This window comes from Cervus canadensis, chromosome 29, assembly GCF_019320065.1.
Source record: "Cervus canadensis isolate Bull #8, Minnesota chromosome 29, ASM1932006v1, whole genome shotgun sequence".
Taxonomy (NCBI): Eukaryota; Metazoa; Chordata; class Mammalia; order Artiodactyla; family Cervidae; genus Cervus; species Cervus canadensis.
Window position 1 is genome coordinate 24,602,322 of NC_057414.1, and position 17,076 is coordinate 24,619,397.

A 17,076-nucleotide genomic window follows, 5' to 3' on the forward strand; every position below is an offset into this window, starting at 1 on the left:
ATAGAAATTGTGTTAGCTGTTGATGTCAAATTTTAGTAAGGGCACACAATGTATGATGATATGGAGAAAAGAGAAAGGAATTAAAATAAAAAACCAGGTGATTTAAATAATAAGACAAGCTAAGTTTTTTGTGAAAACCACTTTATAAGAAAAAACAGTATAAAGAAGAAGAGAATCAGCCATTCATCCTTTCACAGAAAGTAGGAAAGTATTGGGTTGGCCAATAAGTTCATTTGGAAAATGAGCTTTTTGTCCAACCCAACACTATAATTCATTCTTTCATGCTTAAGCTTATTTTCAGAGATTATAAGGTTTTAAGTAGAAAAAGGTGAATGGTGATGAATCCAGAAACAGTAAGGTTGTGAGATTTTTGACTAAGGTATGTCCAGAACTCCTGTGAAGCTTTGTCATGGACATATGGACTTTGTGGACTTAAGCTTCAGTAAGTTACTCATTTATTTAATAAACCTCTATTGAAAGTGCTGGAGGGGATTTTGTCTGGTAGATTCCTTTGTTTCTTAGAAAAGGAGAATAGGAAAGTGCTTCTCTCACCATTGTCTCTATCTTCTCAATTTAGTCTTAAGAAAGCATGGTAAAGGGAGACTGTCTTTTGCTCTCAGTTCCTAAGGACAAAAACACTAAGATAACCATTTAGAGCAGTCAGGAATGAAGAAGGTAATGTCTTGTTTTATGTAAACTATATCTATTTTGCATATGGTAATGTGTATACTTCCATGTTTCTCTCAGTTTGTCCCGCCCTCGCCTTCCCCTACTGTGTCAACAAGTCTGTTCTCTATGTCTGCATCTCTATTGCTGCCCTGAAGAAAGGTTCATCAGTACTATCTTTCTGGATTCCATATGATGTGTTAATGCACAATATTTGTCTTTCTCTTTCTAACTTACTTCACTCTATAAAACAGGCTCTAGGTTCATCCACTTCCTTAAGACTGACTCAAATGCATTCTTTTTTTTTTTATAGCTGAGTAATATTCTATTGTATATATATGTACCACTATTTCTGTATCCATTAATCTGTCGATGGACATCTTGGTACTTCCATGTCCTAGCAATTGTAAAAAGTGCTGTCACAAACACTGGGGAACATGTGTCTCTTTCAATTAGGTTTTCAAAGGGTATATGCCCAGTATTCATAGTTTTGATACTTATATTTTTACTACAATGTTGCCGTATAGTTTTATTACAATGATTCAGGTGTCCCAGGGTAACTGAAGGTCACTGAAAATTTTAAAGAAGGAAGGGAGAGATGTGTGCTTTCAGAACTTATCTTCCAGCTGTGTATATGGCCAAATAAGAGGGAGTATGTGAGAAAAGCTAGAATTGTTACTGGAATCATTACATTTCAACATATGGTTCAATAAAAACCTCAAAAGTACCTGAGCTTGCGTGGTGGCTGAGGGAAAAGAATGGGAGTCAGTGCGGCTGTAGACCCTAACGCTGAGCATGTGAGAAACGTGAGAAACACTCTGAAGGCTTTCACCAGAGAACAATGTAACTTACAGAGTTATTTATGCAGGGCCTACTGTTCGAGTGAAAGTCACTCAGTCGTGTCCCACTCTTTGTGACCCCCATGGACTACACAGTCCATGGAATACTCCAGGCCAGAATACCGGAGTGGGTATCCATTCCCTTTTCCAGGGGATCTTCCCAACCCAGGGATCGAACCCAGGTCTCCCGCATTGCAGGAGGATTCTTTACCAGCTGAGCCACAAGGGAGGTCCCTGCACTATTCACAGCAGTACTAGAGAAGTGGTAAATAAAACAGAAGAGATGTTAGTCCTCATAGAACTTATAATTTATAGGGAGACATAGGAATTAAAGAGAAAACTGGTGAGTGTTATGATGGAGGACTTACAGAAAATCTGGAGAACATATATGAAGACAGCTGGCACTATTTGACTGTATACTACATGCCAGGTACTATTCTAACCATTTTTTTGGTATTTTTTTTCATTTAATCATCAAGATAACCCAATGAAGGAGATGCTATTATTATCATCAATATTTTAGGAATTATGAACCTGACGCATGGAAAGTTAATCACTGTCCAAGTTAGTAAGCATAGGGGTAGGCCTCAAACTCATACCCTCTAACTCTATAGCCCCCACTCTTTTCTACTATGAGAAATAATTGATGACCTCAGTTAATGAAATAATACATTTAAGGACCCAGCTGGAACCTTAGGTAGATATTTCCAGTAGGTGTTTAAAATGTAAAAAATTTAGTAGGGAGAAAGGCATTTAGCATTTTCTTTTTTAGATAATCCATGAGAGACAACAAGTGAAGTGAGTTACTAGAGGCTTTGTAAAATTTTAGGTAAAGATATGAAGAAACCCATAGGTAGACTCTGGAAAATTTCCTCTTAGAGTCTGGGAAGACATAGAGAAAGAACCTGCACAATAGATTTTTCTAAAGTGATGAAGATGATAGGAAGATGGGAGCTTACTTTCACCTCTGCCCTGGGGGGTGTGCAATCCCTGGAGTGATGTGTAAACTGGATGAAAATATTGAGTCCCTAAGGACCTAAGTAGAGAACATGGTAAATGTAACTCCCTTACTTCTTTTTTACACATAGAATCTATTCCCTGGGGAGAGACCAAGCAAGCTTCCACCCTGTTTATAACCAAGTGCACTACATCATTAAACTCAGTCCATCTTCCGTGTATTATCAAGTGGCAAACCTGATAACAATGCTGTGAAATTTTCCTTGCTGAATGAGAAGACTCAAAGTCATAATTAAAAATTAATATTTGTAGTTCAGAAAGATTTCCAGGGCATACCTGAAAATAAGTCTGGGCTGCTCAGACTTTTCATTTTATAATCAAATGAATCAGAGCCTCAGACCTGACAATGCCTTTCCAGGACAAATACCTAGGGAGAACTCTGGCCACATAAGTTTTCTGGCCACGTAAGGGTGAGTTTCTGAATTCTGTTGATATAAGATCTGCCACTTTCCTGTCTCCCTGTCTCCCCACCATTTTGTGCAGTCATGAGATTCAAGTGAAACTCTTAGGAGACTATAGTGAAGGGGGATCAGAGAGTCTTCAGAGGTTAGGAGGTGCAGAAGTATCTCAGTCAGTAAGTTCCTTTTCTATGGACAGACTCTCACTCTTCTACTTGGGCAATAACTTAATCTCCTCTAGCCTCCAATCCCTTAGTCTTTGGTTAGAGACAGTCTTCTTGGTTCCAACTCACACCAGATCTAATCTGCACCAGAAGCCAGCACCATGTAGCTGGGATCTCTGCCTACAATTTTACCAATGAGGAGAAGGCTCAAGTGAAGAAAAGGTGAAGTGAAGAAGGACTTTCTAACTTGATCCCTCTCTCTTATCCCTTCATTTTTCCAAGAGGCATGTATCTGTATGGCAGCATTGCCTTCTCTCTGTAGGCTGTCTGTGATGCTCTTTGCTTTATTTAGCTTATCAAGATTCTAGAAAGGGAAAGCCCATGGTAAAGGCAGATTTTACAGGCCCAGGTTGGCCTAGTCTCAGACACGCTCAGTATGTACACTCTCTTGTAGGATGAGCTATTGTCAGAAGGATTGAACTGTTCCCAATGTAAATCTCTCCTGTGTCCACAGATTTTCTTAGGGAGGAATGGCTCCTGGGAATGGGTCTTTCGTGACTGCATTCATCCTGGTGGGGTTAACAGACCAACTGAATCTCCAAGTTCCCTTGTTTTTCCTGTTTCTATTAATGTATATGGTCACTGTGATGGGAAATTTGAGCCTGATAATCCTAATTGGGATAAATTCACATCTGCACACCCCCATGTACTTTTTCCTCTTTAACTTGTCCTTCACAGACCTCTGTTATTCTTCAGTATTTACACCCAAAATGCTGGTAGATTTCTTATCGAAGGAGAATATTATCTCTTACATGGGGTGCATGACCCAGTTCTACTTCTTCTGTTTTTTTGTCGTTTCTGAATGCTATGTGCTGACGTCAATGGCCTATGACCGCTATGTGGCCATCTGTAGCCCACTCTTGTATCATGCTGCCATGTCCCCTAAGGTGTGTTCCAGCCTAATGTTTGGTTCCTACCTGATGGCATTTTCTGGTGCCATGGCTCACACTGGATGCATGCTGCGACTGACCTTCTGTGATGCAAACACCATCAACCATTATTTCTGTGACATCCACCCTCTGCTTCAGCTCTCCTGCACAAGTACCTACATCACTGAGTTGGTAGTTTTCATCATGGCGGGCATCAACATCATTGTGCCCAGTCTCACCATCTTTGTCTCTTATGGTCTCATCCTGTCCAGCATCCTCCACATCAAGTCCATGGAGGGCAGGTCCAGAGCCTTCAGCACCTGCAGTTCCCACATCATTGCTGTTTCTCTGTTCTTTGGATCTGGGGCATTTGTGTATCTCAAATCATCTTCTACTGGATCTATGGATGAGGGAAAAATCTCTTCTGTCTTTTATACCAATGTGGTTCCTATGATGAACCCCTTAGTCTACAGTCTGAGGAACAAAGATGTTAAAAATGCTCTAAGAAAAACCCCGAGGAGAAGAAAGTATTGATTAGAATCAGTTTCTATGTCCAGGTCATAGGATGGGAGAGATTTTGTGTGTTTATTTACAATATTTGTAGTAGCAGCCTTCTTACCTTATTTATTTCTCATCATGAAAGTGAAGTCACTCAGTCGTGTCCGATTCTTTGCAACCCCGTGGACTGTAGAGTACCAGGTTCCTCCATCCATGGGATTCTCTAGGCAAGAATACTGGAGTGGGTTGCAATTTCCTTCTCCAGGGGATCTTCCTGAGCTGCGGATTGAACCCCGGTCTCCGGCACTGCAGGCAGACGCTTTAACCTCTGAGCCAACAGGGAAACCCCTGATGATTTCTCATCATAGGGAAGGAAGTTTAGTCTTCTCTCAAGTTGTTTCCTGGAGAAGGAAATGGCAACCCAGTGTTCTTGCCTGGAGAATCCCAGGGATGGGGGAGCCTGGTGGGCTGCCGTCTATGGGGTCGCACAGAGTCGGACATGACTGAGTGGCTTAGCAGCAATAGCAGCAAGTTGTTTCCAGTTTCTTAGAGTGGATCATCTTTCTTTTATTACTACTTTAGCAATATCCTTTCCTTTTCTTCATGTTTCCCATTTAAGGATAACATAAAGAAAGAAACCTATTTTTTTTTTTTTTTGCCACCCAGCATGGCTTTTGGGGTCTTAGTTCCCCAACCTGGGATTGAACCTCTGCCCCCTGCAGTGGAAGTGCAGGGTCCTAACCACTGGACCACCAGAGAATTCCCTTCTATTTATTTTTCCTATTGTTATTATTGACTTTTTTTTAACTTGGAAAAAGATGAATGTTTCTGCTAATGATCAATAAAGTAACACTAGTGTGACTTTAAAGTCATTGATTTTGAATGTTCAATAAGGTAACACTTTCTTAAATGACACTTGTGCCACTGGAAGCATGAATCAGACAATCTGTCCTACCTTTTTCTTTCTCCCTACAGTGGTCAGGCATGTGATTTCTCCAAATGTCATAGTTTCACCCTTAAGGAGATTCCATAAAGGCTATCAAAGATACTCCACTTTGCAGCTGTAAACACTATTCATTAAGCTACTTTCATGTTTATCTCCAATATTTCATATTTATTCTCTATATTTAAAGTAGCACATTAGATTTTCAATATATATTTATTTCATGAATACAATACTGAATACTGAAACTCAGAGAAGTGTAATGATTTACTTAAAGTCACACAATCTCTTTCTGAAAAAATCTGGAATAAACTATTAGCCTTCTGATTTCAAATGTACTACTCTTTCTAGTATACTTTCTGTTTACTTCATTTTATTTTTACTTTAGTAAACATAAGGTAAGTCTTCCCTGGTGGCTCAGACAGTAAAAAATCCACCTGCAATGCAGGAGACCTGGGGTCGATCCCTGGGCTGGGAAGATTCCCTGGAGGAGGGCATGGCAACCCATTCCAGGATTTTTTGCCTGGAGAATCCCCATGAACAGAGGAGCCTGGTGGGCTACAGTCCATGGGGTCACAAAGAGTCAGACATGACTGAGTGACTAAGCCTAGCACAGCAAACATAAGATGTGAGGAAACATTTGTTTTGAAAACTGACTTTTTCTGCCAAAAAAATATATATATATTTTCAGGATCTTATAATTCAGAGAACAGGCATGGGAGTAAAACATTTCCTAGGAATGTGTCATTACTCCATGGTCTAATACAGAAGGCCAATAAATAAGAGGTACCTCACACAAGGCCAGTAAATAAGAGGTCCCTCAGTAGTGATGGACAATGAGATTTAGAAGTCACACTTCATCCTGAATTTGTTTCCTTATCTGTAGAGTACTTTAATTATCCTCCATATTCCATAAAGCTTTTAAAAAAAAAAAGCAAAAGAGTTAATTTTGAATAAAAAAATTGCAATTTGGGGCAAAAAGATTCTAGTAGCAGCCCAAACAGTATCCCAGCTCAGGAGTAAAATCAGAGGCTTTTAGAGGAAAAGAAGGAAAGTTGGCACTGCAACGAATTTTAATTTAAGAGTTGGAGACAGAAGCTAGTCTTGGCTAAACAGGATTGAGTACTAGCTATCACTTGTTATTGTTTAGTGGTTAAGTCGTGTCTGACTCTTTTGAGACCCCATGGACTGTAGCCTGCCAGGATCCTCTGTCCGCGGGATTTTCCAGGGAAGAATATTGGAGTGGGTTGCCATTTCCTTCTCCTCCATAAAGCTTTTATTAAAACTTATCATACACAATGATCATACATTAATAGTGGCTTGGAGGATGAAGACCAATGGCTATGGCCACATCTGTGGGAACCAGATAGAGAGAGGACAGTATCTAAGGAGATAACATAGTGATTGGTAATCAAAACTCAAGTTAGAAAGAAAGAAGAGAGAATAAAATTATGAGAAAAGAAAACTCTTTCTATGATTTTCTTCTCCTTTCTAGAAGGTTCTAGAAATATGGAGGTCACAGGATTTCTCTGGATTAACTTTTAGCTTAAGTTATTTGATACTTATAAAATGTTGAACACATGTTCCTGTTTGTTGGCTTCCACATGCTATTCTCATGTGGATTTTAAAGTACAAAAGCCTCAAATTTCCGCTGTGAGAACAATGAAAGAAATATTTGGGAAATAAACTAAATTTTGAACAAGATGTCTTTTTCTTTTGAGGTATTAGGAAAAAGAAAGACCACTCAAAAATCTTTACTATGATGTGTTGAGACAATTTAAACATGTTCTAAAATAACTGTAGTAACGTTTACTACTTTATTGTTTTCCAGTCTCCATTCAATATTTAGATATTTTGAAATTTAGCATAGCTGGATTGTTGGCTTGTTTTTAGATGTTCAGCATTGCTAAATTCTTGACTTAGTTTTACTGACCATGCATATCCCATCCCCTGATCCAATATTAGTATGTTTGATTTTCACTTAACTAGTTCTATGTATATGAAATAATTGATCTTGGCTGGATTTTTTCATTTTGCTTTTCTTTTAGTAACTGTTCTGATAAAATTGCTTTGCATATTGAAGGAAAAATATATCTCAATAGGCAAATAGTATCTTGCTCTTTGGGAGCCTTTGTAGACATCGAAGATTGTGTTCAATATGTTATATATTTTACTAGCATTTGAGGTGACTCAAAGAGTGGGTTAAAACTGGTGGTTGATCTTTCATTTGATGAGACTCAAAACACAAATGAAACCTGTTTCAATCTCAGAAAAAAATCTTTAAAATCAGGTTTCAATAATTAAAAAAGACACATGTACCCGAATGTTTGAACTTCCCAGGTGGCACTAGTGGTAAAGAATCCATCTGTCAATGCAAGAGATGCAAGAGACACTGATTTGATCCCTGGATTGGGACGATCCTCTGGAGCAGGAAATGGAAGCCCACTCCATTGTTCTTGCTGGGAAAATCCCATGGACAGAGGAGCCTCTTAGGCTATAGTCCATGGGTCTCAGAGTTGGACATGAATGCATATCTAAGCACCTCAATGATCACAGCAGCACTATATACAAAAGCCAGGACATGGAAGCAACCTAAATGTTCATCAACAGAGGAATGGATAAAGAAGATGTGGTGCATATATACAATGGAATATTACTCAGCCATAAAAAAGAATGAAATTGGGTCATTTGTAGAGATGTGGATGGACCTAGAGTCTGTCATACAGAGTAAAGTAAGTCAGAAAGAGAAAAACAATGATCATATATTAGCACATATATGTGGAATCTAGAAAAATGGTACAGATAAGCCTACTTGCTGGGCAGGACTAGAGATCCAAATGTAGAGTGAACATGTGGACACAGTGGGGGATGGGGAGGGTGGGACGAATTGGGAGAGTAGCACCAGCATATGTACACCATGTATAAAACAGACAGCTAGGGGAAGGCTGCTGTTTGGCCCAGGGAGCTCAGCTTGGTGCTCTGTGATGACCAGGAGGAGTGGGGTAGGGGTGGGGTGGGATGGGGTGGGGTGGGGTGGGGTGGGAGGCAGACTTGAGAAGGAGGAGACATATTGATATGTATACATATCGCTGATTCACTTCATTGTATAGCAGAAATGAACACAATATTGTAGAATAATTATACTTCAAAAATTGTCTCATTCCTTCAGATTATTTTGCAAATGATTAATCAGAAAAACAGATATACTTACAGATTGTAAAAGTTAAGGGTGGCTAAGTTTTAATAGAGGCAATTTAATTTTTTGGTTAGTGCATTTAAGTACTATATAGCTAGATGGACTTCTTTTAACAGGGAGGGATATGTCTGAGGAAGCACGTCAGTTATTTTATATACACAGCATAGAATTTGGAAATGGGATAAAAGGGGTTATGAGGGAAAGTATGATTCTACTGAAGTTGGTACAGCTGAGAATCAAACAGGTAAGCCATGGGATTCTCTTGTGCCTGTGTACTAAGATGGAGCTGTTTCTAGGTCAGCTCAAAAGCTTTGATATTGTAGGCTTAACAAAAGTGGTCTTCCTAGTTAGGGACCAGAAAGTTCCCTGACGACATCATGAATGTGTTTAATGTGAACTTTCTCTAAGTGGGCTACTGTTGCAGGATCAGGTTTGGAATGAGCAAGACGCAGATGCACTGTGGTTAAGGGCTAAAGAAAACCAGAAGTAAAAGTGGTTCTGATAATTCCTGAACCCCCAACTTTACTGAACCCCATTATACACTTCTCCTTATACGGCCTCCCCCCCTCAACACACACAATGTCTTCAAGTCTTGTATTTTATGAGATCACTGCCTAACATCAATTCATGATAACACAATCCACTTTTAATCTTTGCAAGCTCATTCAGGTAAGTGGTTCTTATCTCCAGTGCCTGAGAGGCAAGGCTGAGCAGGAACTACTTGTTGCATCTAGCAAGAGGAAATGGCTGTTGATTCATGTACCCATTTGATTATGTGACTACAACAAACAAAACATGCATTTAATATCCATTATTGGTGATATGTACAGTGAGCTGTAGGTCAGAAGTGAGAGAAAGTTGTCGAGGCTGTTTTTCTCTGTAAAATGCAGTGGAGTTGCAGGCTACCCATGGGTTGAATGTGAGATCAGTTGTTTGTATTCAAAATTTTTACTGAAATTTGATTCTGGTAAATTGATGTACATATTGAGGACAGACACAGTATTTTCTTTTTATTTTATTTTTTAATATGAATTTATTTATTTTAATTGGAAGCTAATTACTTTACAATATTGTACTGTACATATTGAGGACAGACAGTGTTTTCCCAAAGCTGGCACAATTGGTTTTTCTCTCAAGCACTGGGACATTTCCCTGTGTAGTCAGCCTGGCACCAGATGAAGTTGTTGCTTTACATGCTGGGTCTGGTGAACAAAATAAGCACCTTTAAACATTAAAGCTCACTCAGTGGAGAAGTCTTACATCCTGAAGCAGAGACATCCTCTTGCTCAGTGAGTAGGAGGCTGGTGGAATCACCTGGGCTGTTTGAAGTCTCCCTGTGACATGAAGCTCAGTAGACCCACTTCACACATTAATAGAGAGAACTTGCCGGGTGTCACGATTGCTCTTAGAGGTCGTGTTGCAGTTTTCTCTGCACTGTTGCATCTGTCAGGCTGTGTGTTCCTCAGGGAAGAGCAGTGAGGGAATTAGGGAAGGGGATCCTAGTTCCCATCTCATGGATGATGAAACTGAGGCTTAGAGATGTTCATGCTTATTCCAAATTGCAATTTATAAGTGGTAGAGCTGAGACTAGGACTTGGGTGTTTTGTTTTGATTCTAAATGTATAAAGTTAAAAAAATATACAGAATTTACTATATACTTTCAAAAATCAGTGACATCAGTGAACAATGATTTTAGTGAGTAAAATGCATCTGAACACAGATAAAGGCAAAATTCTATATTAAGAAAAATGTAAAATATCTTGACATTTCCTTCACAGTTTATTGCCTAATTTAGAATACATGAACATATTTTACACTTCCCTGCATCCATGCACGCTAAGTTGTTTCAGTCATGTCCAACTCTGCGATCCTATGGACTGCAGCTCACTAGGCTCCTCTGTCCATGGGAGTCTCCAGAATACTGGAGTGGGTTGCCACGCCCTCCTCCAGGGCATCTTCCTGACCCAGGGATCGAAGCTGCACCTCCTGCGTTGGCAGGCAGATTCTCTACCACTGAGCCATCAAGGAAGCCCATGTGTGTGACATTTACTTTATAACTGGAGATTTGTACCTCTTCATCCACTTCACCTATTTTGATCAACCCTCCCACTCTTTTTCTTTCTGGCAACCACCTCTCTGTATTTACTAGTCTGTTTTCTGTTTTTCTGTTCATTTGTTCTGTTTTTTACATTCCCCATATAAATGAGATCACATGGCGTTTGTCCTTCTCTGTGTGACTTATTTCACTTAGCATAATATCTTCTAGATCCATCCATGTTGTCACGATGGCAAGATTTCATTTTTTTATAACTGACTAATATTCCATTGAATGTATGTGTATATACATATCTCCTTTATCCAGTCACCTGTCAGTAGACACTTAGGTTATTTTCATATATTGAGAATTATAAATAGTAGTGCAATAAACAGAGGGGTGTATATATATATATATATTTTTTAAAATTTATTTTTATTAGTTGGAGGCTAATTACTTTACAGTATTATAGCGGTTTTTTAAAAATCAGTATTTGTTTTCTTTGGAAAATCTAAGAGCTTTAAAACAGATGCATTGGGATTTTCTTCACCGAAAATTATGTTACCTGAAATTAAGGACAATATAAAAGTGATAAAAGGATATCCTTGTGTTATTCCCAGTAATAATGGGAAAGCTTTCAATCCTTCATCATCAAGTATAATGTTTACTGGAGTTTTCTTTTTTGTAGATATTATTTTTCAAGTTGAGGAAATTTTCCTCTATATCCAGTTTTTGATAATTTAAAAAAAATTATAAGTTGCTGTTTGATTTAGATATTTCTTGTCTCAACTGATATGATCATATATTTTTTCTTCTTTAGCCTATTCATGTAATAGAGTACCTTTATTGATATTTTTCAAATACAGAACATCTTTGACTCCCTAAAATAAACCTTACTTGGTTGTAACATATAATTCTGTCTACATATATATGCTTTTTAAAAAATATTGCAGTATAGTTTTGATTGAGCATCCATGGTGGCTCAGATGGTAAAGAATCTGTGTGCAACGTGGGAGACCCAGGTTCAATCCCTGGGTTGGGAAGATTCCCTGGAGAAGGGAATGGCAATCCACTCCAGTATTCCTGCCTGGAGAATTTCATGGACAGAGGAGCCTGGCAAATTCCTTTCACTTATTTTTCATTAATTTTTTCTTATATTGTTCACTTAGTTTTGCTTTTATCTTTATTATTTCTTTTCTTCTATTTTCATTAAGCTTCTGCAAAAGGAATTTGTTTTTCTTCCTTTCTTATTTAGTCATTCAATCATTTATTTATATCACTATGGACTCATGGTTATTTTATATTTTTAATCATAATCCAATACCACTTCATTTAATGTATTGGTGAAGTTATTCTCGTTTTGACCATTGAGAACCCTTTCAGCTGGCTCCTGTTTCTGTCATAATCCCATCTTTATGTGTGTGTATGTGTGTGTGTGTACTTTAGGGCTTCTTTGCTTTCTAGCAAAGATGCTCCAGTCTCTTCTTAAACCTTTCTTTCTCCAGTTCCTGTCCTGGTTTCTATTATTGGAGAACATTATTAGAAACTTCATACCTGAGCACTAGAGGTACTTCTTGCTTTCAGGCCCTCTAAACTGAGAGAACAAGGAAATGTATGTATATATACAAGTCTATAAATATGTTTATATGTAATCATTTGTAGCTATAATAAGTTAAACATGACTGCATACTGATGACTCCATCTATAATCCGTTACCACATCCTTTCTCCCCTAACTTGTTTATCCTGCCATTCTCATGGTAGGATATCTGACTCACCATCAGCCACTGATTTACTGATTTGTTCAGTCTCAGTATGCTTGTATAGTGGTTTCAGAATTGTTAACTTCTACCCCTGTGGGAAATCACCTTGTCAACCAGAGTACAGTGCTCACGAAACTTTAATTTTCACTTTAATCCTTTGGCTTACATTTATCCCCAAAGTTACTTAGGTCAGCATGTTTTGTCACTGTCCCCTCCTGTGGAGCTGCCAGGTATATCTGTAACAGAGGTTGTTTTGTCATGTTGGGCATTCCTTCCTAGAATCTCCAGTTTCCTAAATTAATTTATATATTTGCACACATTAAGTTTCACTCTGTACTGTAAATCACTATGGGTTTTAACAAATACAGTGTCACATATCGACCAGATTTTAGCTGGAAAGCTCATTATTTTGCCAGTAATTATGACATTGGTTTTAGTTTTCCTGTGTCTGTTCTTTATCAAGTTCTTTATTAAGAATAGAGAGGTAGGCTCTCTTAATTCCTAGTTTGCTGAGTTTTTATCATGAATCTGTTTTTTTTTTGTGAGTCAGTTTTAAATGTTGTTAAGTGCCTTTTTAGTGTCACTTGATACAATTATATGATTTTTCTTCTGTATCCTGTTACATTGATTTTTGCCTGTTGAACTAGTCTTTCATATCTGGAATAAATCCCACTTGATCATGGTATATATATGTTTTTAATATGTTGGATTTGACTTCCTATATTTTATTCAGAAGCTTTCATGCTTATATTCACGAGAGTTATTGGTTTTGTGGTTTTTCTTTTTTTAATGTCTTTATCTGACTTTAGTGATTAGGATAATCCTGATCTCACTGGATTATTTAAGAAGTGGTTCCTTTGCTTCCACTTTTCTGTAAGAGACTGAAGATAATTGATGTTATTTATTCCTTAACTGTTTTGATAGAATTAATAATTAGATCATCCAGGTATGATTTTTTGGGAGGGTTATTAATTATGAATTCAATTTTAAAAACAGATATTGAGCTCTTCAGGTTATCCATTTGTCCTACATGAGTTTTGATACTTTGTGTCTTTATATGAAGTAGTCCATTTCATTTACATTATCAAATATGTGGGAAAAGAGTTGTATACAATCTTCTTCTGGTATCTGTATCATCAGTAGTGACTATATCTCCTTCATTTTTGATATTGATTATTTCTGTCTTCCTTTGGTTATCCTGGTTAAAGATTTATCAATTTTATTGATTTTGCAAAGAATCAACTTTTGATTAAATTTTTTTCTCTACTGTTTATAACTTTATTCATTTCTGATCTAATTTTTATTGTTTATTTTCTTGTGCTTACTTTAGGTTTCAATTACTTTTCTTTCTCTAGTTTCTTAAATTGGAAGCTTAGTAAGATATTTTTCCCTATTAATACATATGCATTTAATGCTGAATATTTCACTTTGATCTTTGTATTTGCAGCACCCCATAAATTTTGATAAGTTGCATTTTTTGTTTAGTTTAAACCTTAGCTTGTATAATAAGCATTCTTTGACTTCTTTAGTTTGCTTTGTAAGAAATGGGACCATCCATTTTGCAGCAAGCATTTAACATAAATATATTATTTACCCACATGAAATTCTACCAAGTAGTTAATTTTAATCTTACTACATTAGAAGAACATACTGAAACACCAAGTTATCATAAAATATGCACAAGATTTTATATCAAATGACTAGTGGAATCAGGATTGGAGTACTGGTAGGTCCACTTGACATCAATATCCATTGTCTTTCTACCACTTAGTTATAAACCACCTACAGTGGGAAAATAAAGATAATGACACTTTCTAAGTGACCTTGGGCAAGTTGCTCTTCTCCTAATAGTTGTATTTTATCATCCTAAAAACTGTGGTTTCTTCTCTTAAACTGGAAGATACATAGACAAACATTAATTGGTTGCCTATACCTATACTTTTGTTATCAGTATTTTAAAATATGTATTATATTTAATACAACTATTTCACAGTTAAAAAAAGAGACATTTGTTAAAATAAATGAGGCTGTGAATAGCATTTCACATACCTCTGAGCCATAAAATCTAGGTGGTGGAGATTTTCTGGGGATCACCGAATCCAGTCCTTTAGTTTTCTGCATGCCACGAGGCCATGGCAAGATCTTCATTCCCCGACCAGGGACTGAACCCACACCCCTTTCAGTGGAAGTGGAGTCTTAACCGCTGGACCGTCAGGGAAATCTCCCAGTCCTTTGGTTTTAAAGATGAAAAGTTTGTGACAGATGTTGACACAAGTCAATTGGCTGAAGGGAGGGGAAAAAAGTTCTTGGCTGAGCTGAAACTCAGTTTTTCTGATTTCCACTTGAATGATGCTCCTTTCCCATTTCGACACGGGAATAGACGCTTTCTTGGCGAGCAAATGAAGAGAATCGCAGCGTAGGTTAGCGGAGTGGGCTGTCTGCTGGAGAGTCTCTGGCGCCTTGGCCCAGAAGTCTTCGCAGAGCCTGCTTCACCTCTGTGTTCCGCAGGGTGTAAATGAAAGGGTTGAGCATGGGAGTGACTATGGTGTAGAAGACAGCAGGGGCTCCGACGCCTGCCCCGCTGGAGCGAGGCTGCAGGTAGATGCAGACGGGAGGCAGGTAGTACAGAAGCACCACCGTGAGGTGGGAGGTGCAAGTCGAGAAGGCGCGCTTCCTGCCCGCCGCTGCGCGGATGCGCAACACCGCCGCGGCGATGAAGACGTAGGAGATGACGATGAGGATCAGGCAGCCTGCAGCCACAATGCCAATGCTGGCAAGCATGACAAGCTCATTGATGGTGGTGTCTGCACAGGCCAGCTTCAGCACTGGCGGGATATCACAGAAGAAGTAGGCGATGCGACGAGGCCCGCAGTAAAGCAGGCGGAAGGTGAGGCAGGTATGGAGGGCGGAGTGCACAGCACCTACGGTCCAAGTCATCCCAGCCAGCCCGGCACACATCCGCCTGTTCATGGCCAGCGGGTAGTGCAGGGGGCGGCAGATAGCCAGGTAGCGGTCGTGGGCCATGGCTGTGTACAGGAAGCACTCGGTGCTGGCCAGGAAGTGGAAGCAGTAAAGCTGGACAGCGCAGCCCTCCAAGGAGATCGCCTTTCCATCCAGAGTCAGGAGGCCTGCCATGACCTTGGGCACTGTCACCGTAGACAGACACGCGTCCAGGAGGGAGAGGTGCCCCAGGAAGTGGTACATGGGGGAGCAGAGGTGAGGGTCAGAGCCCACGGTGATGAGAATGAGCAGATTCCCCGTAACGGTGATGCTATAGATGAGGAGGAAGAGCAGAAAGAACAGGCTAGGATGTTCAGCTGTGTACATCAGACCCTCAAGGAAGAAGTAGTCCACCACCGTCTGGTTGGGGGCTTCTGTCTCCCTGATCATCTGCTCAGGCAGGAGATGACTGACATCAGCAGGCAGAATAAGTAGCCATTTGCCTTCCCTGAAGTGTCATTAGCCAGTTGGTCCATGTCATGGATATACATGTTCAATTCACTCTTTTGGCCTGTTCTGGTGTTTTCTTGCTGCCCTTTCAAAATGAGTCTTTCAATATGGGAAACACTATCTTTTTGAGGCACATGAAGAACTGTAAGGATTATTTGGAAAAAGTACACTCCCTAACAATGGCAAGATAAATACGGATTATAAATCTTACTCTCATGGAGCCTATGTGTATATATATATAATTTTTTTTTTTTTTACAGAGTTTGGAACTGTGGTGCCTCTGCTCCCCTGATTTACTCTGCCATACTGCATATGTGGATGACCAGGTTCTTATTGCTTTGAGTCATAAGGGAGTCGCATCTCGTCTTCTGGGAGACTTGTCCAGAGTTTTGGAGCTATTACATCAACTAGGAACATGGCAGTCCCATGCATACTTCATCCAGAGGGAGTTCTTTAGCCACCCACAATCAACTCTCAAGTGTAGGACGGTGTAGCCTTAGAGAATTTAGTTAATAATTATCGGGACAATTGTTCAGTTTCATTTCATGCTCTTCCTGTAAACTTTTATTTCAGCCTTTGGGGAAATGTTTTCCTGTTCCTTTGTTTTTAAGCCTAAAATGAAATTTAAGCTTTCTTTAATTCTTTCAATCTGTTATCTCTTAAACCTAATTAGATGTTAAATTATATGAAAATTTTCTTTAAACTGCTTATTTCTGCTGTATCTTCAATTCCTATAGGTTTTACCTAAGGCTTCCTCTGCATATTTCATACCTAAATTTACACAAAGGTGTTTTATGTCCTAACTCTCAATTCTCTAATATGTCAAATGTTCTGTATTCCACTTGTTGGTTTTCTTAAAACAACATGTTTAATTTCTCTCTCCCCTTTACTGTTCCTCTCTTTCTAAGGCATAAACTAACTCTCTTTTCAATATGCAAAATTATCTGCAAACTGATTCCATTATAAGCACAAAATCTTTATCTTCTGCAGTCCCAGGAAGAAACTTCTCTTATCTAGGGTTGCCGTCTACCTTTTCTCAATTTGCCATGATCTCCCCCTCATCTCATCACAGCATTCCATCTTAGAATAAGAATGGAATTCTTTTTGTCTCTGCCTTCACTAATCTACTGTCTATGGCTAATTTTGAACATTAATTCCTCTAGTAGCCCTTTATAAATA

The 17,076-nt window shown here is 38.8% G+C and overlaps 2 protein-coding genes across 2 annotated transcripts; one reads left to right on the top strand and one right to left on the bottom strand.

Moving 5' to 3' along the window:
- The first annotated feature begins 3,614 nt into the window (after positions 1-3,614).
- Positions 3,615-4,547, top strand: LOC122431050 (olfactory receptor 8B3-like). Its single transcript, XM_043452096.1, has one exon. It carries the CDS (start codon positions 3,615-3,617, stop codon positions 4,545-4,547), a length of 933 nt encoding a protein of 310 aa, XP_043308031.1.
- A 10,321-nt stretch (positions 4,548-14,868) lies between these two features.
- Positions 14,869-15,837, bottom strand: LOC122431481 (olfactory receptor 10S1). The gene has a single exon (XM_043452815.1). The coding sequence runs from the start codon at positions 15,835-15,837 to the stop codon at positions 14,869-14,871; it is 969 nt and encodes a 322-aa protein (XP_043308750.1).
- Positions 15,838-17,076: the final 1,239 nt, after the last annotated feature.

What these genes read in the sequence shown, in the direction of transcription:
- LOC122431050 (XM_043452096.1), top strand. Translation starts at nt 3,615, where the DNA reads ATGGCTCCTGGGAATGGGTCTTTCGTGACTGCATTCATCCTGGTGGGG.
- LOC122431481 (XM_043452815.1), bottom strand. Translation starts at nt 15,837, where the DNA reads ATGATCAGGGAGACAGAAGCCCCCAACCAGACGGTGGTGGACTACTTC.